This window comes from Pollachius pollachius (genome assembly GCF_949987615.1).
Source record: "Pollachius pollachius genome assembly, chromosome: 9".
NCBI lineage: Eukaryota > Metazoa > Chordata > Actinopteri > Gadiformes > Gadidae > Pollachius > Pollachius pollachius.
The window spans coordinates 7,551,926-7,576,062 of NC_136942.1; the positions used below are offsets into that span (position 1 = coordinate 7,551,926).

The 24,137-nt window shown below is 46.0% G+C and overlaps 1 protein-coding gene across 1 annotated transcript; it reads left to right on the forward strand.

Annotated features, from left to right (window-relative positions):
- Window positions 1–9,040: 9,040 nt before the first annotated feature.
- Window positions 9,041–22,625, forward strand: alx4b (ALX homeobox 4b; the record flags this gene model as incomplete). The annotated part of the gene is given in 4 exon segments (XM_079743727.1): window positions 9,041–9,377; window positions 21,861–21,880; window positions 21,882–21,989; window positions 22,305–22,625. Coding segments are annotated over 4 exon segments (786 nt in total).
- Window positions 22,626–24,137: the final 1,512 nt, after the last annotated feature.

Here is a 24,137-nt window from a genome sequence, read left to right on the forward strand (position 1 = left end):
AACACAGCACATAACACCTGAATTTGAAACGCACAGGAAATCTCAGGAATTCATACGCAACCTGTGGCGGGGCTGCAGGTAAGAAAACAGAGCCCAAGCACCATCTGATGAGGACAGGGTGGCGGTACAGACCCTTTCACTGCTCACATCTTCCTGTTTACACACCTCGAAGGCAAGCTTCCTATTGGATTACCCTTTCTCTTGAGAGGGGGGCTGGGCTGGAATAGGCGTGACTGGGCCAGAGGGGGCGAGGTGGGGGCACGACCGAGGTAAAGAGGGGGTCACCACATAAGCTCTTCAAGTGAAAGTTGAATCCGAGGTATTTGTGTTTGTTTGTAATTGCCTATGTTTGGGTCTGTTTCGCTGGCATCCTGCAAAGCCCAAGGCTTGGGAGGGCAGAGGTTAGCTGGTTGGTCGCCCCAGGATTCTTGTTATATGTCTGGGCTTGATGGGGGAACTGGCCAGCAACAGGCCAGCAGGCCGGAGATATCCACATGCTCTTTGGGCCTGAGCTGTTGAACCAGCCGCTGTCCTCGTCCCTAGAGTCTGGAGAGTCCCTATGAGTCCCTAGGGCCCCTAGATTCCCTTGAGTCCCTAGGGACCACAGCGTCCCTAAAATTGCTAACATCCATAGAGCCCCTAGATTCCCTAGCGTTAGGGTTAGGGTTAGAGCCCCAGACTCCCTAGGGTTCATAGAGTCCCTAGATGACATCCCTAATCAGATTTTGGGCAAGTGTTGTCTGGAGGTCGTTTGTGGCAGACCGGAAGGGAGATCTAGGCAGCTTCTTTCTACACCTGCTAACAGAGTATCCGTTCTTCTTTGTGAGTTCACCTCATGCAACGTATGTGTAATGTAATGAATCTTAACAAATGTTCGGATCATGGTGAATATCCATAACCGTTATTGTAGATATTACGCAGATTGGTCGAAAGAGGCGATCAAGAAAAACCAAGAGAGCCCTCGCCCTCCCAGAGTCACTTCCTGTATACTCCTGGGGGTCAAAGGGTCAGCGGTCCCGTCTGATCTGAACCCCCCCCCCCCCCACATACAAAGCACTGCAGGGCAGAGCGGTAGGGTCGGGTCCCCCCACAGACCGGCTCCCCGGGAACCTGGCATGGAGGCAGAGGAGTCAGGACCCGGCCTTACCCTTTCACAAACACAGCTGGGGTCAGAGGTCACCCAGGGAGCTCACAATCAGGCTTTCATCCTCGGGCAAGCTCATTTCAGGGGAATGTGTGGGTCCCCCTCTCCGCCCTTCTATCTAGATAGGAGTCCCCCGTGCGGACTGTGTGGTACCTCTGAACTCTGCATCCAGGGGCCGGGTCCCTTTCAGACCCCCTTTTGTTATGGTTTGGTCGGGGAGGCCGCCCCCCCGAGTGTAACTCCTTGCCCGGGGTCCGCACGCTTGCTGTGGGGGGATCAGGGAGGGTCATCACACACATGGGCTTGTGTTACAATGCAAACATGCACCAGGAGTGTATCAAACAGGGAGCTGGGCATCGGCAACAAACTAACATGGTGGTGAGACTTTGGACAGTCCTCTCTGATGTTAGAGGACCTCGATGGCGCTGGCTTGAGATGTCTACACGCCAGCACTTTCAAAGGAAGGCATTTCGTCTAAAAATGTGTTCTGATTGAATGTTCATTTTACTAAAACAGTATGAAGTCCAACCGCAAAACGATGTTACTGTGTACTCTGTAATCAAGCCAAGTTAAACTATGTTTGTTGAAAAGGGGAAAACAAGGGCTACAAAGCCAAGAGGTTTCACAAACAACCAATTGTAACTCGCAGGGTCGGAGGCTTACATCCACGCAGAGGAAAAGAGATTGGAAGCATTTGACTTCCATTAAACCGGCTTTTATTAAACTGGCCTAGAATGCAAGTCTTTGTGTGAGAGAAGTAAGGAAGAGCATTGTAACATCTTGTTGTGGCATGAGGCAGATCGTTTGCACATAGGGAAACCGTTTTAGACTTTAAGTTTAGCTGCCATTTAAAATATTTTGAAATAAAAATAGAATGAGATGTTTTTGGTCTGCATGTTTAGAAAGGACCTTAGGAACTAAGTGTCAAGAGACAGCTGGCTTTTTGCAGCATCACTATGGCAGCAGGACATTAGTGATATCTCCCCAGAATGCTGGCACATCGCAGCACTTGGTCTGCAATCAATTTGCGCCACATTATGTTCACTATCTCCCATGTTGGTTCAGAACGGCTAAACTTGCTAATCTGGTGCTGGTTTACCTTCTGGAGGCCTTGTGGCGGTCAGTAGCTCGCGCCTGATAGAACAGAATGAACACCCACTGCTAAACACTTCTTCATTGTACCGGATAAATGTTTGTAGAAGATGTTAACGATGTTTCTGTGTGTGTGTGTGTGTGTGTGTGTGTGTGTGTGTGTGTGTGTGTGTGTGTGTGTGTGTGTGTGTGTGTGTGTGTGAGTGTACACTCAAGAGAGAAAAACACTTTTCTATGTGCATGGGAGCTTGTGGCTGTTCTCCATGATTTTTCATTATTTTTCAATTTATATGGTGATGTTTATTGCAAAATTCGTACGTGGTTTTCGCTTGTAAAATTATAGTGTATGTGTGTGCATGCATGCGTGCAAACGTGTGTGTGTAGGCGTCTTTGCAAGTGTGTGTGTGTGTGTGTGTAGGTGTCTGTGCAAGTGTGTGTGTGTACGTGTGTGTGTGTGGAGGTGTGTCTGTGTCTGTGTGTAGGTGTAGGTGCAGTTATGTGTGTTTGTCTGTGTCTGTGTGTGTCTGTGTGTAGCTGCGTAGGTGATTGTGAAATTAAATATACAACATGTGTCCATAATTGCCTGGTTGGACTTCTGAAAGGCGTGTTTCATGTCATCATGATGAACATGTGCTGTTATGTGATCTACAGTTTAGTTCATTTCAGACAAGGCACTTCTATATTGTGTGGGAACTGCTCCTTGCTATACTGTAACACGCACTACAAACTTAAAATGCTCAAAGTACAGTATATACTCATCCAAAACATATTTTAATGCCTCAGATATGAAGAATATTGTGAGTTTATCTGTGTGTGTTTGTGTGTGTTGCCCTCAATAAAACAAAATAAATCAAATTGGTCAAGCAGCAACCTTATATTAACTGTTTGTCGAGTTTCTGTCCGCACACTACACAACCTCAATGGAATTAGACAATAACTAATTAGCAATAACAATAAGTTCAACCATCTTATCGGTGTTCACTTTGGTATTGTACACAACCTCCTTAATGCTATTTCATCATCATATCATGCGGTGCACTTTGCTGGATGTTAAGTCCCGTCTTCTATTTTGGGTGGACTTGGTGTGTGAGGGGAGCCCATAAATGAGATCCAGAGAGCTCGTCTGGGCGGCTGAGAGGAGAGATGATGGATGGAGCTGTACCGCTGGCCGTCCCTCCTGCGTGGGTAAGTAGCCGTGGCTGAACCCCATATAGAGCTCAGAGATGAAGGTGCACAGGATCCCTCTGTCTCCTCAAGCTCCCTCCCGTTTATTGGATTACAGATCAGTACAACCGCTGCCTTTTTTCCCCCTCCACTCATCTCCGCCTAATTTGATCACAGAATCTGCTGATGCAGTGTGTCCCCCGCTCATGTGAAAACAATTTGCCTCTGAAAAAAACATTGGGTGTCTCTCACTGTCTCTCTCTCTCTCTCTCTCTCTCTCTCTCTCTCTCTCTCTCTCTCTCTCTCTCTCTCTCTCTCTCTCTCTCTCTCTCTCTCTCTCTCTCTCTCTCTCTCTCTCTCTCTCTCTCTCTCTCTCTCTCTCTCTCTCTCTCTCTCTCTCTCTCTCTCGCAGGTAGAGCCACCTCCTCTGTCTTCTGACCCCTTTATACAGTCACCAGTAGAAGCTGAACACACAGTCTCTGAGAGCACCGAAACCCAATCAGCATAATCATAGTGATTTAACGTTTGCACGTGCAGCAGTCTTAACCCTCAACAAAGACCTCACACCGACACACCCACAGCCTGGGTTATGGTCTAGTTGATGGAGCAAGTTTGTCGTTCCAGGGAACCCAAATCCTTCTCAAAGCTGTACACAAGGATTGCATATCCCTACCAAAAATATATTGTTCTGTCTAATATGTCTGTCAGCTGTCCATATAGATCTAGCTCTATAGATCTTGTTGATGATCTTAGATGATGCTCCATGGATGCTTCATGCTCCTTTAATCACCCACCCTTCCAAGCATGAGCTGTCCCTCCACCAATTTCACTCTATTGATTTTGGTGTCCATAGACTTAAATGTTTTCCTACTTTCCATGAACGTTAAACTGGCCGTCTGTCAGAGTTAGGTTACACAGTAAATATTTTCTGATTTTCTATTTGATCTTTCCCATGAACTGTTCCTATATCTCCATATGAGGGACACACCAAAGCAAGCACATGCCCTCAGGCCATTCTAGTCTCTGCTACTGCTCTCGTAAAGGCATCTGATAGCCAGGGGATGTTTTTTAAGGGGCGACCCCTTACTACAAATACATTGGGCGCCATGCAGGGTGCCAACATAAACCCTGGTGGCCTCTGAGTGTGTGTGTGGAGAGAGAGACGGTCCCCTCCGGCACTCAGAAATACATTGACATGTTCCCCTCGTGTGAGTCAAGCCAACGGGTCTACTGCCTTTTAAAACAGTCCCTTAGAGTAAAGGGAGTCAGAACGATCCCTTAGAACTAATGAAGTCAGGCCTCCTAGAACGGTCCCTTAGAGTGTATGGAGTGAGGCCTCCTAGAAAGGTCCCTTATGGTGCGTTTCCAGTGTGGTTTGGTCTGAATAGGTGCATAACGGTTTGTGTTTCCTCCGCCAAAAGTGGGTGGAGTTCGGACTTAGCTTTGATTAGCCGTACTTATCTCTCAGAGCTCCTCAGTTGGGGTGCCAAGCGGTCCGAAAGGGTGCCAACAAGTTCGAGCTACACGCGCCCTCCGTTGATTGGTCGACGGAATTGTCACTTCCGTGCGACAGGGGGATAATAACAAATAAACACAGTACCCGCAAGGCATTTCTGAACAAAGGCGAAAGCTTAGCTTATTGAAGAAAATGTCGCGCAAAGGTTTGCGGTCCTTCCTGGACGTCCTCCATTGTTGCTCTTTGCTCATTGGGTCGTGTTCTTACTTTTCCTTGGATTTATTAGCAGGCTTCACTGTGACGGGCTGCTATGAGGTCACAATGCTTACTTAGCTGCCGCGGCTATCGCCATCCGGCTTGAACCACGCACTACCATAAGGGTATACTGTCGGCGGTGGAAACGCGAGCTGTAACTGGGCTGCGCCTAACCGCACCTAGACTACCGGACCTTAGCGTACTGGGCCTAACCGCACCCGCCGGTGGAAACGCGCCATGAAAGTGAATGGAGTCAGGCCTCCTAGAACGGTCCCTTAGAGTGAAGGGAGTCAGAACGGTCCTTACAGTGAATGGAGTCAGGCCTCCTACGGTCCCTTAGAGTGAAGGGAGTCAGGCCTAGAACGGTCCTTAGAGTGAAGGGAGTCAGAACGGTCCATACAGTGAATGGAGTCAGGCCTCCTAGAACGGTCCCTTAGAGTGAAGGGAGTCAGAACGGTCCTTACAGTGAATGGAGTCAGGCCTCCTACGGTCCCTTAGAGTGAAGGGAGTCAGGCCTAGAACGGTCCTTAGAGTGAAGGGAGTCAGGCCTCCTACGGTCCCTTAGAGTGAAGGGAGTCAGGCCTAGAACGGTCCTTAGAGTGAAGGGAGTCAGGCCTCCTACGGTCCCGTAGAGTGAAGGGAGTCAGGCCTCCTACGGTCCCTTAGAGTGAAGGGAGTCAGAACAATCCATACAGTGAATGGAGTCAGGCCTCCTAGAACGGTCCCTTAGAGTGAAGGGAGTCAGAACAATCCATACAGTGAAGGGAGTCAGGCCTCCTACGGTCCCTTAGAGTGAAGGGAGTCAGGCCTCATAGAAGGCTCCCTTAGAACGGTCCCTTAGGATGAATGGAGTCAGAACGGTGCCTTAGGGTGAATGGAGTCAGGTTGGCCCTGGTCACTTGCAGACAGAATGGTTTGTATTAAACGCTTGTCGAAGTAGAGTTCCCCCGAATGGAGGGCCTTCGGCATTCCTGCTTCACACACTGAGCCGTTTTATTTCAAAGGACTGCATCGGGATAAAAACACTCATTCAATAATGTGCTGGAAACAGTGTTGGCGTCAACTATTGTTTGCAGATGCAGAGGCGATCTTTTTGCACGTTCATGTGTTTGCAGATAATGCACACACACACACACACACACACACACACACACACACACACACACACACACACACACACACACACACACACACACACACACACACACACACACACACACAAAGAGTGTTGGTGAAAATGATCAAAGATTATAGGCCTTATGTAAGTTACATTCATTTTAAAAAAAAATTACAAACGGTTTTGTAATGAACAAGATAACACTATGTATTTATTTTAGAATGTTTTCCTAATCTAAGTCGCTATCGGAGTATAAGCATATACCAATGTTTAATAATTGATAGCAGCCAAGCACATAAACTGACTTATACACTTATGTAATTATTTCAGTTTGTTTTTGTTGGTTTGTTGTTGCGTAAAACTAAAGAGAAAGCAAACACAACATCACTGTGGCAAACAAGACACACTTATCATCATCACACTGGGACATTTTTATAGAAGCTTTTTAGTGGTAAACGAAGAAATGTACTCGTTTCAAGTCTGGTAAATACATTCTTGCACAGCAAGTGAGGTGCCGGTGGTGGTCGCGTTCAACTACAGCCTATCCCAACGCAAGCAATAGTGTTCTTATGCGGATAATTCATTACCAACAGAAACAACTCACTCGACTATCATCAGATGCTAATAATTGAAATATTACGTAATGGTTAATTAAGCAGAAATATCTTGACATATTATTCAGTGTAAACTGAATAATAGGACTGCGCATGAAATAATTCAATAGGTCCGTCGATTTATTAGGTTACATGGGCCTGTCGAGAATTCATTCTGATCGTTTGAAATAATGAGTAAACTTCACAACAATGTCGTTGTATAAATAATTCATTAGACTAATTAAGAAACGACTGGGCAGCGCAAATATACTTAATGTCCTGCTTAGTGTTTGTTAAAATAGGCTACTTGATATAAAATAAACGTTTAAACGATTTAAAACAACATTTATTATAAATGATCTTATTTTCTTTGTTATATGGATGAGTATTATATTATATGATTGTTTATATTGCATTATATTATAGGCCTGCTAAAAATAATTATAAGGGACCTAATATTGTTATAAGGCCTACACATATAACAAAAATAACAACATTGATATTGATAATATAATAGGAATATATATATATAATGCAAATAATAATAATAATAATAATAATAATCATTATTATAATGATTATAATAAAGCAATATTAATAATCGGCCTAGTTTATATCCTATTTTTAGAAGCGTATGCCTATAAGTCTGGCTTAATAGCTTATATAAATAGCATATGTAAACGCAATGGGCCAGGGATAATGCTTAAATCTTCCTAAATGAACTAAGATAGAAAGAATTGCACATAATTAATCACGGTAATTCCAAAAGCTGTGCTTGCTTATGAAATTATATTTTTGGAAAATGACTATTATTTGCTCAAACATTTAAATTGTGTTGGTACACTATTGCTGTCATCCTGTTAATGACAATATGCAACAACAACAAAAAATGGACAATTTATAATGCGCCCGAGACGCATAACCTTCTTGGGCTATAATAAACACAGGACGTCCCGAGCTTGGAATCAGCGGCATTGGGCCTTAATTGCATGTTGCAATATTATTCCCCAAATTTAAATTGATTGGTCCAGTATTGCTTGCTAATGGCTTCAAACTCGAAGGCTGTCAGAGAATGTCATTAATAATGCTGAGGAGCGGCATAACCTTGTTTGTCTAAACTGTTGCAAGCATCCTTGGCTAGGCTATATAAAGACTCCTTCGGAAGATCATCACACTGCCTTGTATCACTTCTTCCTTCAGTAAACCGAGGTCTACATAATTCGATTGACATCCTACAGGCTTTATTCATGTTGACAATTCAAAATACGTATTTTAGCGTAGTGCAATATCATATTTATATTTATAATTTATATTAGTTCAGGGTTAGGGTTAGTTCTGATTTGGCCTCGAGCCTCAGTATTTACCGACCCTGACGCTGAATTGAATCGGACAAGCAGCTTTGTATGCAATGGGGAGAAATACAGACCTGTGAAGGCCTAAACTTTTAAAATGCACTGAAGTCATCATCAGGCCATGTATTGCTATATTTCAATATGGTTTATGACACGTGACACCTGAAGTAAGCGCCTTCCATGCGCTTAACGAATTAATCCTCTGCACCAAACAGCACGTGTGTCCCATGTCAGGAGTGACCCTGCGGGGGGCTCTTAGGCCATCCGCCGAGCGGCCCAACAAAACATTCAACTCACAAAGCGATGGACCTGTATTGGCACGGGCCTGCGTCGGGCCTGCACTTATAGCCATCCTTTAATAGCATTAGTGTCATGTGTTGTGCCTCCCGCGTGTTTACCCCCCCACCCCCCCCCCCCCCCCCAAAAAAAAAAGAAAAGAAAAAAAAGGAAAAACAGCTTGCCTCCTCCTGAGCTTGACCTCCCATCTCCACTGAGTGCTTAATAGTGGCGGACGGGCTTAGCAGAGGCCAGCATCCAGTCTGTGGAGCGAGAAGGTCGAGGCAGCACTGTTTGAAAGAAGGGCGATCGAGGCGGTACCAACTCCATCACGGCTTTCCTCCTTTACCCCAACGAACCTTAAGGGGGATTTGAGCATTTGTTCAGTCTACGGTCCTCTGGAAAACATCTGATTCGTTGCGTAACCAGTCCCAGATGCGCCGCTGCGGAGTGTGTGTGCGCGCATGAGTCGGTCGGTGCGTAACAGTCCGGAGAGAGTACCTGTGGCGCGTGCGTAACGGGGTTAAAGAAGACGAAGAAGTTTGGATTCTCCGTTTCACTTTTTTCACTTTTTTTTTTTTTGTTGTAGGTATGAACGCAGATACGTGCGTCTCGTACTGCGATATGACATCGATGGATTCATATTATGGTGCGTCCGCTCCGCAGGGCAGGGATCACCAGGCCAACCCGTTCAGGACGTTCCAGACGAGCGAGACCAAATACAGCCCCACTTTCCTGCCCGGTAAGGGACAGGCGTACGGGGAGAAGTCCCGGAGTCCTTACCAGCAGGAGTGCCAGTCTTTGGATGGCAACGAGGAGGACACCTTCAACAAGTACCACCACTTTATGCAGCGGCCGGCGTGCAAAACTCCTCCCGAGAGCAACAAGCTTGAGAGCGGACACAACGGGTCGCTCATACCCTGCTACGGTGAGTTCTGCAACCGCGGGGATCGGAGGGGTAGAATGACACAAAGATGCGTAGAAGGGAGTGCGATGGATTAATATGCAGTAGAATTAGATGATGGAGTGCGGAGACCGTTCTGCAAATGATACTATATAATAGGTTGCATGCGCGCCGTGCAACATTGTAATGTTTGCGGCTTTAAACTGCTTCAGCAAAGTTATGTAAAATAGGATTTCTTTATTGGGTCAATTTTTCAATTGAATAAACGCTGCTCTTCAATTATATTGTATAATACTAAAGCATTTTTTTAAATAAATAGATATCCATAGGCATTTTTAATTCCGCATATCCGTGCGGAAAAGTTTGAAATTGAAATAGCCAATAATCGACCTATTTAAAAAATGTCTAATGGCTTTTGGTTTGAAGTCCTCTTCCAGCCCTACCAAGTTCATAGATTGTTCTTCATCAATTAAATGATGGATGAGGCGCAGGACGTGTCTGGGATTGGCTGACAATTAAGTGGTTGATTGATAACTATTCTTAGATGAACATTCTCCCGGTCGGCCAAAACCTTTTCTGGAAACTAATCCACGTTCAAGATTTGTGTGTAGGCTTCTGACTTTTGAAAACTTAAATGTGATGTTCTACTATAGAACCCCCAAGGGACAACAGAATATGTTTAGGCCAATATGTATTTTAATTTATTAACGTATAGCCTACATGTAAATTAATTCAAACGGAGACAAAACTGAAAATACTAGGCCTATAGTCTCACATTTTAAAACAATAAAACGCTAACCCTAACAACGAAATGAAGCCTTCATTGATATGCAAATTATTCGTTATGGACAGGATCATGCTTGGACGTATTAGATTAGATGGATGATATAGTTTGGGTTAGTCTTGATACAGGTCTTGATACCGTAAACTAAATATGATGATATAGTGCATGCAGGCCTATGTCTCTGACACGCACCACACCCCGCGTTGGAAAAATGATTGAAATCAATCATCAGATGTAAGATTTTGATTAGCAGGCATCAAAACACGCATAAATCTCGACTTGCACATCGCGCGACTAACGTGGAGCGGAATGCAATCGTCGTAATTGTGTGCGGTGGAACCCGATACATTTATCTGGCTCCACATGTTTAGTCTGAAAAAGACCCCAACACACACACACACACACACACACACACACACACACACACACACACACACACACACACACACACACACACACACACACACGCACACGCACACGCACACGCGCACACACACGCACACACACACACACACACACACACACACACACACACACACACACACACACACGGTATATACATTTATTCTAATGATTCAACTTGACATTAATGCATAATTTGTGGAGGTGCATCAAACATATCTTGTGTAGGCCTTTGAGCTAAACTTACTTGGCGAGTGCAGTGACAGCCTAATTTGTCTTAACACCATCCTAAAAACCCAATAGACCATCATCTCCACCGAGGAGCGCTCCCCTCTGTTATTATTTTCCAATGCTGCAACCAGATGAAGGCCCCGTGGGTCTGGGAAGATAAGCTGGGGGCCAAACCCTAAGGCGTCAGAGGGCTTGTGTTTTGTGTGGTCCTCAATGGGGGACATAACTATAATGCTTCACTCTCATCCTCGCAAAACACAGCATGTTGCACACATGCAACTTTATCTGATACTTTATGAATTGCGTTTGTAACGTTATGGCCTTTTCATGATGTATATTATATACGATCTGTAGTAGGTATATTTATTACTATGAATTTATTTATTTTGTAGTTATTTTATTTATTTATTTATTTACGTTTATGACTCAGTCATACTGTATAATGAGGTCAGATGTCAAACTGAAAATCACTTTCATTACACAGTCTGTCTTTTATAAATAGAAGTACTTTCATCGAGTCATTGGTGCAATATAAACAAAAACAAAACTATAAATACTAACCTCAAGGCCAATATTAAATATTACAATAATAAACACAAGTTATATATGATAGATTTGATAAAATGATGCTGTAAAGAATTTATATTTACTACTCTGTTGAAATCCTTTTGTATTGTAGCCACATATGGCAAGAACTGTTCCGAAATATATTATTTTGTTGATTTCTTTCAAGACGTGTCTGGTGTTTGTTTCTCAAACAGCTTCTAAATAATATATAACTCAACCCCATTTAAGAGAGACAGTATATCAAACATGTATAGGCCTTTCCCTACAACTTCAATGTGTCAGCTGTGCTGCTAATACATCATGTGAACGTCGTTGATTTACGCCGTCCTACAAAGCGTAAACCCAGTATACTTTGTCACCTATGAACGCAGTTAAACCTGGAGAACACATCGTGTGCATGGAGGCATTTGGAGGAATGCAGGTCAGCACCGCAAGAGCGCTCCACATTAATCAGAGGCAGATGTGCATCACCGGCTCCTTATAGCCCCAGTTATTATTCATATTCCCCAAACACAAGCCCTGCAAAGTCACGGAGAGTCCCTGAGATGACAAAGTGGGGCTGGTTTACATAACCCTGTCTCAACAATACTTTGTGTAAATAATCAGAGTCAAACGATGGTGATTGCCTCTGAGTAATCATTTGAGACAGCCAGAAATGGAGAAGAGCGTTTCCTCGGAAACGGATGTGGGCCCACTTTGAGATACGTATGTTTTCAAGTCGACACATGAAATACCGAAAAATATTGGTAGATTTTGTGAGTTTCCCTCGAATGAACTTCCCCGCTCTCTGCATATATTCACATGCACACCATCCGTCTGTATCTGGAGCAGCAACTGGGGCAGAGGGAAAGCGATCCAACATGGGGATGTGTCCTCAGAGCCCGCTGAACCATGTGGTTAAGCCTTGGGGTCTCGCTCTGGGCCTGGGGATTACTGTGCTACTATCAATACTCACGCACTACATCCCAAAATATGGCTCACATGGCCTGCAGAGTTGGGCAACAGTTGTCAACAGTTGTAAACAGTTATGCCCTGAAACAAGGCAGCGTAAACATCTAAGAATACAAATGGGAAAATCATTTTGGGTTCATTGATCTAATGTGTTGTGTCAGTGACAGGACTACGTTACTATGCAGTGTATTGAACGAAGTCACAATTGTGCCACATGATTTGCGTGTGTCTTTTTACTGATTACTAACACAGTGTAGGTTGTAAATTCTCTGGCAGCAGACATTAATATTAGGCAACCAGGCATAAAAAAATGGAATTTATATAAAAATCAAAATTCAACATATTTCAAGATATTACAATGCTTGATAAATTGAATCATAGATTTCAATAAAAACATGAATTGTGTTCTCTGACATTTACAGTTATAAGAGATTGCCTCTGTCAAATAACTGTTGCCTCTCTGATTGGTCATGGGCAGTCCCCAAAGTTTGAGTGAAAGTTTGAGAAGGAGAATAGAGGAGAGCCATTGAGAGAGCGAGAGCAAATGGGAGTGAGAAAGTAACATTGAGAGGGAAAGAGAGACAGACAGAGAGAAAGACAGAGAGAGAGAGAGAGAGAGAGAGAGAGAGAGAGAGAGAGAGAGAGAGAGAGAGAGAGAGAGAGAGAGCGAGAGACAGAGACAGAGACAGAGAGAGAGCGAGAGCGAAACAGACAGACAGAGAAAACAAGCTTTGCCTTCTACTTCCTGTCTCCCACCCCGCTCCCCAGAACGTATGCTCGCCAGAAAAAGAAACGATTTGGAAATTTCAACCAGGTGGCGCGTTTCACTCCCAGCCTTTGGTGTTACGGCTGGCCTTCAGTCTTAATCTGCCCTCACCAATCTCTATCAGAGGCTCTGTTAGCTCTGGTGGAGTCTCTTCATGCATACACACGCTAATATACGCAGATATGCATATTTCCTGTCCCATGAAAGGACTGATTGATTACTGATTGATTCCGAATTTTGAAAAGCTGAAATCTTACATTCATTACAACCTATTTTTGGAAATAAAGGCAGGTTGAGCCATGTTAAAGATGGAACACATTGCTTAGACAGTTCTTGTTAGAGGTCTCCCTAAAAGCTAATGGTGCTAAACCAGCTTGACACATAACTGCATCACTTTTTTATTTACTCTCGTGTAGTTTGATTTGAAACTACACAAATACATTTTTTGGTGTGTGAGGTTCAAAGGGAAAAAAATTAACAGTGTCTATTTATCTTCAGTAATTATCTGTTAAATGGCCGGATTTTATTCAACCCTTATGTGTTCAATCATTGCCACATTTAATTAGTCATCGCTTATTATTCAGAAATTAGGGTTAGGGAATTTCACAGAAATCATGAATTATCTACTATAGTAATTATGCTTGTATTGGTTACTGATTGTTATAATTATATTACATGACACTACTTGACCTCAGACAACCTACTTCAAATTATAATGCCTAAAGTATTATCCAAATGATATTTCTGTACATTTAACATTGCAATAGACGCACACACAATTGAGCATATATATATATTTAAATAAATATATGTAATGGCGGTAGTGAGGCCGTGAATACGTCAAATTATCAGGAACTGAGGTTGACCAGAAAGGTTCCATCCTCCTCATGGAACCTGCATTCCTGCGCGAGCGGCTGCCATTGATCTCCCCTACGGAACATCTGGGAGCTTCTTCCCCGACCACTTCCAACAAGGAAGTGGCATTTCTTATGAGCGTTGTCTCGAGCCTCACCTGAATGTCGTCCTATAAACAATTTACCTGACGGCATGGCTGCCAATCAACGGTGGGTAGCTCCTCCCAGATTAGACGCTGGAATCATTTGTGGTATCGTGCTTTATTGATGCGGTCGTATACGGGGTGATAACGGGAATGCTATCGTGGCCAGCTGAAGTCTGATTTTTTTTTGCTATTTTAACAGAGGCTTTAAAACCACTCTGTTTAAAAGCATTCCCATCCCAATTTAGTGTTTGGTCATTAACCCTTCTCCAGGTAACTAATTTATTGTGTTTTGTTTATTTGCCTTCTCTTGACCCTCCCTATCCCATTCCATAAAAACCAAGAGGGTGTCCTGCTGCTTTACGGCCATTTAAATTACACTTTGATGTTTCCTCTCTGTTTTGGGCAGTGATTAAATTGCTGACCCTAGTAAATCTCTGATCTTTACTAACTGAAGAGGTCTGAGGCATGTCACAGGACTGCTTAAGGGAAAGGCAAGTTCAGCACATAACATCCTGCCTTCATATGTCATATATACATCGTGGAGGACTGCAGATCCTAAATCCAAAACACATTCCAAGAAAGGCAAAAACATAGAGTCAACGCACCGGAATCTTGGCTCTATGAAATAAAATAGTGTTTGATGGCTGTGTTCTCGTGAGGAACATGCAGAATGCTCAGCAGTAAGATATTTGTGGCAAAGGATTTCAGCCAACATGAGTGTAACAGAGCACGAAAGATGGTGCTTGCCGCTATGCAGAATAACAATTTTATAAGATATTTATTCATGAATATCTGCACGGGAGTCTTGAATGCGTGGTTGGTTCGATCTTACAATTATTAATATTATTCTGAAATACACTGGACATCCACCTCCACATGTGTCTCCCTTTCCCAGATGAACTCGTTGCCCTAGCAACGCTGGATGCCTTCCTCAGTGGCATAATTGATTTTCTGTTCCACAGATGCCAAACAGGAACACAAAGTTGGCCGGACCTGCCTCTTGAAATTGCCCCAGGGCTTAGAGAAATATACTGTGGGTTAGAATATGAGGCATCCATGTGTGTGCCTGTGCGTGCATGCATGCATGTGTGTGCGTGTGCGTGCATGCATGCATGTGTGTGCGTGTGCGTGTAGGGGGTGGATGATGTCAGAACATCTGCCTCGGTAGAGACTGTGAGAGAGTCTGACAGGTGGGCCACAGCGATATAAGGGTCATGACCCCCAGCTGAGCGAGCTGTAGTGTTCCATTAGTGTCTCGGGGGGGGACAGGTCTGAGGAGCAACAAAGGGTGAGGGGAAGAGCGATGGTTATTGACGTCTCAATGTGGCGCAGAAAAGTCATTTGCAATTCATGAAAACAAACTTGGACGTAGTAGTGGAGAGAGAGTCACCCCCCCCCCCCCCCCCCCCCGACTTCATCAATCCAAGATGAAGCCTGTTAAAGCCCCCCAGATGAGACGTCATCTCTATCTGCTCAGACATAACGAACACAGAGGTCCTGGACTCCAGTGGGCCGGGGGTACCAAAGCAACACATGAGGTTGTGTTGGTTCTTTGAAACGAACGATGGACCGAGTCCATGAACATGCCTTGCTCATGGGAGGTTCAAGTTTTTAATGGTTCCCTTGTCAGGAACTATCATGACATGCAGGTTCCCGTCCCAGAGCCCGGGACAGGAGGAGCATGTGCAGCAGAGGCAGGAAAGGAATCAGAATACAGAACTCACTGTTGTGAGCCTGGCCCCATTCACAACCAGAGAACCTTCTGCTTATTTATTCACACGGCTGTTTGTTTATTGAAGTGGATCGGCCGGCTTTCTTCATCTCCTAAAAGGAAACAAAAAAAATAGGCTCGCACACAACGAGACCGGGGCCAACAGAGCTAAGTCTGTCACCCACCGAAAAAGATTGCGTCTCTCCAAATCGAAGGTGACAAACACGACGTTGTTTACAAGGTGGAGAGCGCAGTGGTGCGGTGGTGCTGCGGTGGCTCCGGTATACACAAGGCCAGCCATACATGGCTCAAGATGGAGCAGAATTTGTGAGGTTCGGGTTTCAGATGGCGTGATTGGGGGGGAGCGGAGCTGGGGGGCGGGGCTGGCGACGGGAATGGGCCTTTGTAGGAGGGGGCGGTGTCACAGGTCACGCCAATGCGAAGTGACATACCTTTCAAACAGAAACAGGCCCTTGCTTTCCTCTTGTACTTTTAGACTCAGGCGCAATGGAGACGGGGCTTTTTGAAGCCCCAAAATAAAACCTTAGAGAGGTGATGTAAGCTGAGCGTGAACGTCATTCAGCGTGGGGAGTGTACACAGGAGTAAACGCAGACATGTCTTTGAGTTGTAAATTAAGAAACTGTCGGGGAAACGAGTGGCCTCATTTAGGAATAGATACAAACGTCCTTCATATTACTCACTATAAAAATTAACCTTTGGTACGCAGACTAAAAACACATAATAAAATAAAAATAACCAAACTAGCCACCAAACTGTCTCGGACCTTGTGCATTGACTCCGATGCATCGCTATATCAAAACATTGCTTAATTAACGACGCCATTCATTCACAGCCAAGGACAACGGCGGGCTGACCGAGTCCGAGTGCCCCCCCAACGCAGAGGCCCCGGGGATGGAGGGCAGCTACCTGAACCTCAAGGAGACCGGCATGAAGACACAGCAGCTGGAACGGCCCGGCTCCGACCTCTCCGGGCCCCTGGACAAGAGCGAGCCCGAGAGCAACAAGGGCAAGAAGCGGCGCAACCGCACCACCTTCACCAGCTACCAGCTGGAAGAGCTGGAGAAGGTGTTCCAGAAGACCCACTACCCGGATGTGTACGCCCGGGAGCAGCTGGCCCTGCGGACCGACCTGACAGAGGCCCGAGTGCAGGTGAGAACAGAAGGGGTTACTCCTGGTTGCTGAACCCACGGTGCATGACGGGTTCTTTTAAGAGTAGCCGAGATGGGAAAATCATAGCTCAGGATTGGAACGACAACATCTCAGGAATTGTTATTTCGGGGGGGTTTGCGTGGCAAGGGTACAAGTTGTGCGTCAAGGACAAGGTATGGCATGTGACATCATCCGGATCCAGCAACTCCGTAACCCTTGATTTTGGAGCTGGTCTCTAGTTTTCTCTGGTTTAAGTGATATTCCTCAACGGGGATTGGAGTGGTGAGGCTGAGCTGAGTCATTATAGTTCTCGTTTTGTTTGCATGTCAATATTCACTTGGGGAACGAAGAGAGGCCTCGAGGAGCTGGCCTCTTGACAAGAGCTTTTTTTTCCCCCCGCAACAGCAGACAGCATGGCTCATTGTTCCCCGCTCGCTCTTCCTGCATGCCAGTTTCACATCGGGAGTGGGACGGGTGGGACAGAGCAGCAATACCAAACACTATTAACTGTTACATGCTGCAGACTCTGTGACAGACTCTGTTAAAGGATGTCAAGGGTCAAGTGTTTCCGAGCGGTGTTCTCTTCCAAAACCCCTCTCAAGTCTACTTCAACAAACAGCCTCAGTGGACGGAAAAAACACACTGACACGAACACATAGCAAAACAATAGCTCCACCAAAAAAGTAATGAAACCTTTTTTGGCGAGGAAGTAACCTAGGAAAACACTGGGGATGACAGTTTCAATTTACAATCCCGCTCTGAGACATAGTCAGGGACCGAGAACCTGGTCTGGCGTTGGTTGGTACAGTGAAGCGAGTGCATTCATGTTGTGCCTGCACACAGAGCTATCTATTCCCACAGATGAATATAATTAACCCACAGGTCCAACAGGCGGACAGCACAGCTCACTTTAGTCGGTGTGAGGTTTGACCCATGCTTTTTAAAACAATACCTTATAGCTCTACACAATCAAGACAAAACCCTACAATTTCCTCCCCAGACCGGTCACGGTAGAGCCCAGGGTTGGCTGGTTGCTTGTGTACCATCCAGCACTGGGAAGGTTGACAAATTCTAAATGGAATCCTTTTCATGTCAGTGAAGAGCGACGATTGTAATGGAGTACAGTGCTGTTTTTTCAAGGCGAAATACAATTGTCAAGGTCCTCCACTTTCATCCTCAATTTGAAGATGCCGGTCTTTATGCAGTAGACAATTTTCTATAATCAAATCTTTTGGCTTCCATCCTAACTCGTTTATCCAGTACAATTTGCGCTCAGCCTCAAACTTGAACTTCATCGTGCTTCCCTTTTCCCTAACTTTATGGAGGAGCAGGCTGTGCGTCTGAGTGACCGGCCAGGCAGTCTATCAATCGCGCTGCCTCGTGTGACAGAGATGAGGTGAGACGGCTGGACTTCAAAGCCCCGTTTGGAGCTCTGCCCTCCCCCCCCTCCCTCGCTCCCTCCCCCACCTCAGACCCCTGCTTGCTCTGAAGCATAAATAAAGCTCTTTAATAGCACTGTAAGCTGTCTTTTGCTGTCAACATCTCTGGCAATTACTGTATCACCGGTGAGCACTTTAAGCCCAGAGAGCTCTGAGCAAACCTTCCTTGCAGATGTCTACTGGCTAAGACAAACAAGGACAGCGACCGGGGTTAAAGTTTGGCCCCTTTTCTTTGTGTCAGAGCGAGTAAAGGGATAGTATATCCCAAACCACCACCACTACATCAAACTGGCACACAGTGTGGCTGATGATGACTAATAGTGATCTATGTCCATTGGAATGATGCCTTCGAATGCGAAGATACGGCGAGTCGCCGTTGAAGCTCTACGGGTGTGGGGGGAGCAGGAGACACATGGAACAACAGCCCCCCCCCCCCCCCCCATGCAGATGATCTCGTCTTTAAACTATTTGGCTGGCGTCTCGACCTGACCGCCATTCAAAAGCCTCTGAGAAACATGACACACAGACCCGTGGAACCAAGACACACTGCAGGCATGTGCTCAGGTGTTGTTGGTGTAGAACACACAACATACGTTTTTTTTAAAAGAACGCAAAACATTTGGTAGATGTAGACTTATTTGGTGCTACAGTAAAATGTTTTCATTTATAATTGCACTACATATATAGGTCTTCTGTGCAAGGCTATGTGTTTATGCGTGTGTGTGTGCGTGTGTGTGCATTTACATGTGTCTGTGCGTGAGTGTGTGCGTTCATATGTGTGTGTGACAGTCGGGCCACTGCTTGCCTGCACGCCTCTGAAAGGTCAACAGGGTTGGCGGCGGAAAGCCGAGGGCTTAGGCGTCAGGAAATTAAACATGAAATGAAAACAAGCTCCGGTTTGAACATTCTCCCATCTCACTCTCCAATATCCCCACTTCCCCCGGTCCACTTTGGGGGAGGAAGAGAGACGCAGACGGAGGGTTCCAGTGGGAGGAGAGGGGGGAAGGAGGCAGGCCTTGGGATGGAGGACAGAATAAGAGGATAATAATAATGAAGAGACGGCGAATAAGCATATGGATTATTTAATGGACTAATGCAAAACCTCAAAATATTTATTAATATGTATACAACGCCCTACTTTGACTTAAAGTAGGACTTTAAGAAACATGGCCAAACTTTGCAATGCATACTAGTGAAGGGGAGCTGGAAGAGAGCAGCCCTCAAAGGTCTGCTGGGGAAAAGGTTGTTGTGTCATCTCGATCGCCTTGATCGGAAGACTTCTGGCACTGGTTCTTTCAACAGGATTCCGTGATCATTTGATCAATGGTTGCAAATTATTGCAGTCATCTCTCACATGCCACATCTTCATGAAAGCATCTTGAGCAGATCTCTTGGAAGTGTGCTTCACAATGTACAAGCTTTAGCACAAAGTGTTACGGTCAGATACAAGCCTTAATAAACAACGTGGGGAAACTTTATCAATAGCAGATCCTCAAGATGGCTGGCTGTGGAACATAACATATGCTCTGAAACCCCCTCAAAGCACATCATATAACTCTGAGGGCAAGAAGCCTGTGACCTTGACATTGGGGTTCAATGACAAGCAAGCTATCGGTTTACATCTTTGTAAGGGTGGGCTGTCCTCTAATGTCCCTGGGACTTCCATATAAGGTGTTTACTGTGAAAAGGAAGCCAACAACTAGTTTCATCCCTTCACAATGATGGGTTTATATGCATTCCTTGGTACTTAGCTGCCCTTATCTGATTTGATTAAAAATCCACCGCAAAATCCTGACTTAAATCCGCAGTGCAACCCTATAGGCTGTGATGTCGGTGCATACAACTCAAAGACATCATATTTGAGGTAGGAATTTGAACGTTAAAACTTTTCTATTATTCAACATTCCATTGTGTGGGCGTTTGTGTGTGTGTGGGGGCATGCATCTATGTGCGTTAGGACTGTGTAACAGAGAATGACATATGAGGGGAGGGATTTCAAGAGGTTGAGTGAGGGGAAATTGCATGTCAGGGACTCTATAAAAACCACTGGCTGATTGGGCTGGGAATCTTCCCGCAATCCAAGTTCAAACCCCTGTGATGAGGCCGGATTGAGCTCTCTCTCTTTCCTCGCTCACCCACCCTCTCTCTCTGTCTCTTTCTTTGAAGAAGGCTCTTCCTTCTCCCTTGGGATGATAGTATTCAGACAGCCAGCAAATAAATACCGCAAAGAAATATGCAGTCTCACTTTAATGCTGTGAACTCCGATGTGACAAAAGTAATCAGAACATGAAAACATGTAAACGTCAAAACTGATTGTGATTGTGTAAGCAAATGAAAAGGGAGGAAAGCTAAATGGAAACAGAATTTATTTGTTAACGAGATATCTACACAACGTTTAATCTTTTGACAAAATCTGAAAATCCAAAAAACATTTTGGAAAGCAATCAGATACCTGAATGGAAAAACAACTGAAATAAGGCAACTTCTTTGCTCTGAATTGATGTTTGATGCTTATGAACGGATCTTCTTCAGCTCTCGCTGTAGCGTACAGGTCAAATTGTTTTCATGTGTATTTTGACAGAGGACACTAAACCAGGGTGCAATTGTGTACTTTCTTGTGGTCTTCCAACTGTCCTGCATATCCATAAGTTCTTGCCAACTCCATTCTCTCCTCATCTCCTCCATATTGTCCAAGCCATGGGGCTCACTGAGTTTCAAACACACCTCATTCCACAAAAATGAAAAAGTTATCGAAACTCATCCAAAAGAACGTCATTCAAACTCATCATTGAGCACCGTTGAGCATTGACCGCTGAAAGCACGCGTGTAGATGTTGACATATTTTGCTTCTTTAGGGTACCAAGAAAAAAGAAATGACATAAAAGTCTATCTGGCCGGTCGCTTACTCTTTCTTTCATGTAATGTGCAGAAGGAGTCATCCTCCCCTCCATTCATCAGCTGTGTTGACATGCGAGAGAGAGAACACCTTTCTGGGGGTGATTTATGGACCACGGTGGGCCCAGATGTGGATCCGTCTGCGCTGGCAGAGCGAGGGGGAGGACAAGGTGGTGGGCTTTTTTTTCAAAGGCAGGGGCAGAGACGGGCAGAGCCAAGGGGGGAAGACCCAGCGTCTTCACATCAGGAGATCTTAAAGACACGTCAAGCTGTTAAACCTGGGCCTTGACATGTGCGGGGGTGGGGGGGGGAATTTATAGTCTGCTCCGTCCTCTGGTTTTCCATGGTTTCTCCATCGTTCTCTCTCCCTTCTGCCGAGTGGACTGATACGGTGCCATTTTTGCTTCTGAACAACATTGGCCGTTGTAGTTTACATGGGTGTTAAATGAAAACAAATGAACATAAAAAGGCTGGTAAAAGAAGAAGAAAATGAAGGGCATACTGTGGATATTTTCCTGATGGGCGTGTTGTTCTCTCTCTCTCTCTCTCTCTCTCTCTCTCTCTCTCTCTCTCTCTCTCTCTCTCTAAAGGTGTGGTTCCAGAACCGCCGCGCCAAGTGGAGGAAGAGGGAGCGCTTCGGGCAGATGCAGCAGGTCCGCACACACTTCTCCACCGCCTATGAGCTCCCCCTCCTCACACGACCAGAGAACTACGCACAGGTACGCAACGGTCGATGTCGGTGGATTGTGTTCAGTGATCTTCTCAGATCCGCTCTGGGTTTCAATCCAGATGAAGATCTGACCCTATACTGTTTAGTTATTTTGCAATTTAGGAGACATTTAGTTGGTATCCAAAGCCACTCTGAATGAAAACAGCTAATTAATGAGCAGGAAGGGGTGAGGAAGCGTTGCTCATTGTACACATGGGCGAAACGACACCCAGTACCTTGGGTCTGGTCGTCGACCACGCCTCAGCCCCTGCACCACCCTGTCTCCGGTCACACAGCCCCCCTGATGCCTGGTCCTCTCCCACAGATCCAGAACCCGTCATGGATCGGGAGCAGCAGCGGGGGGTCCCCGGTACAGGGCTGCGTGGTCCCCTGTGACTCGGTCGCCTCCTGCATGCCCCCTCACCCCCACGGCCCAGGAGGTGTCCCGGACTTCCTGGGCGTGCCCAGCCCGGGGGGCGGTCACATGGGACAGACGCACATGAGCAGCCTGTTCGGGGGCCCGGTGATGGGCGGGGGCATCAACGGCTACGACCTCAACGTCGAGCCCGACCGCAAGTCCTCCAGCATCGCGGCGCTGCGCATGAAGGCTAAAGAACACAGCGCGGCCATCTCTTGGGCCACATGATACTCCAGACCCCCGACGCCAAGCCCGCTCCCCTCTCCCCGCCCTCCTCCTCCGTCTCCCACAGGAACGGCCCCCCTTCTTCTCCAGAGCGGAGTTTGGGAAGCGTCGAGGGGGAGGAGGGCCGCAGCCAGACAGCACTAATGATAACGCAGGGCAAAGGAACTGGAGGAGGGCCCGTGGAGATAACAGAGGTTACTCTAGGGAGGGACAGGCCATCGATAGCAACACAGATAACAGCCTGACAATGACAGTCAGCAGGCGCCGAGAGAGAGAGAAATAGAGATGCTACTTTGAACTTTGATCAAGGTTTTCATTGAATCGTGTACATTCTTCATTCCTTAAACTCTCAGGTTTTTAAATTTTCAAATGGAGGATGATGAATGATTCCTCCTTCAATGGCAGTCGTTTGCCTATTAGATGACCTGGTTCAGATGTGCAAGGCTGCATGCACAGGGGTGACAACCGTCCATTATATCACGTAGAAGCCTTCCCTGGAGCGGAATAACAAAGTGATTTTACCAGCTAACATCTAACAGATATGACACATTCATAACCCTATTGTTTGCCGCCTTCCATAATATATTTTCCTCTTTTCCTTTCTTAAACATGTTTCCAAGGCTCCTCCCTCCAAGGCACATTTTTGTGTGACTCACCCAAATCATAAATCACTAAACATGCAACCCAGAAACATATAAAACAAAAACAGGGATACTCCACAGCACCAAGGGTACGTGTGAGTTTAGATTTCTGCTGCACACTGCCCAAAAGAACAAACCAAATAATGGAACCAAACAGAACCCTTACTTTCACCTCATGCTCTGTAAAAGGTAAGGCATGTAAACCTTCACGACATGACAAGAAAAAACCAAGTTGAAAGCCTGAACGCAAACAGAGTGCAACTGATGAAGGGCAGACATGGCTGGGGCAATTTAGTCAGGGAGGACGCAGGCGTTGGATTGGCAGTAATTTCAAACGAACGTGTCATTTCCTCCCCCAGGGCTGCCTCCAAGGGTTGCCTTCTCCTGGGTACTAGGGAGGGGGGGGCTTCGGGTTACAGGAAACACCGTCTGCGCACCGGTGCCAGACGGCAGGCCCCGCATAACACACAGCAGCAGCCTTCAACACCAACTTACCCTGCCTCGCCCTAATCAGCAACCAACAGGAGTAGACTCTCCCAATTAGCGTCAAACCGCGGTGTTCAGACGCCGCACCGCGCCACGCAATCACCTAGGAGAGTACATCACGTCGCAGCGTGCTGCTGCCGGCCGCGTAGACTCAACGCCAACCCCCCCTCCCTTCCACACGTTGTAACGACCAATCAGTGTGGGGTTTCAGGAGGGATGATTTCCCAGATTCCCCGGAGGCACGACGTCTGTCCGTGCAATCTGTCACTGTGCGGGGAGGAGGGGGGGGGGGGGGCACGGGCCCCGGGTCGGTGGAGGCTCCGGGAGCGTTCTGGGAAGTTTAGGTAATGCGATGACATGAGAGCGGAGAGGCAGGAATGCCGTGAGC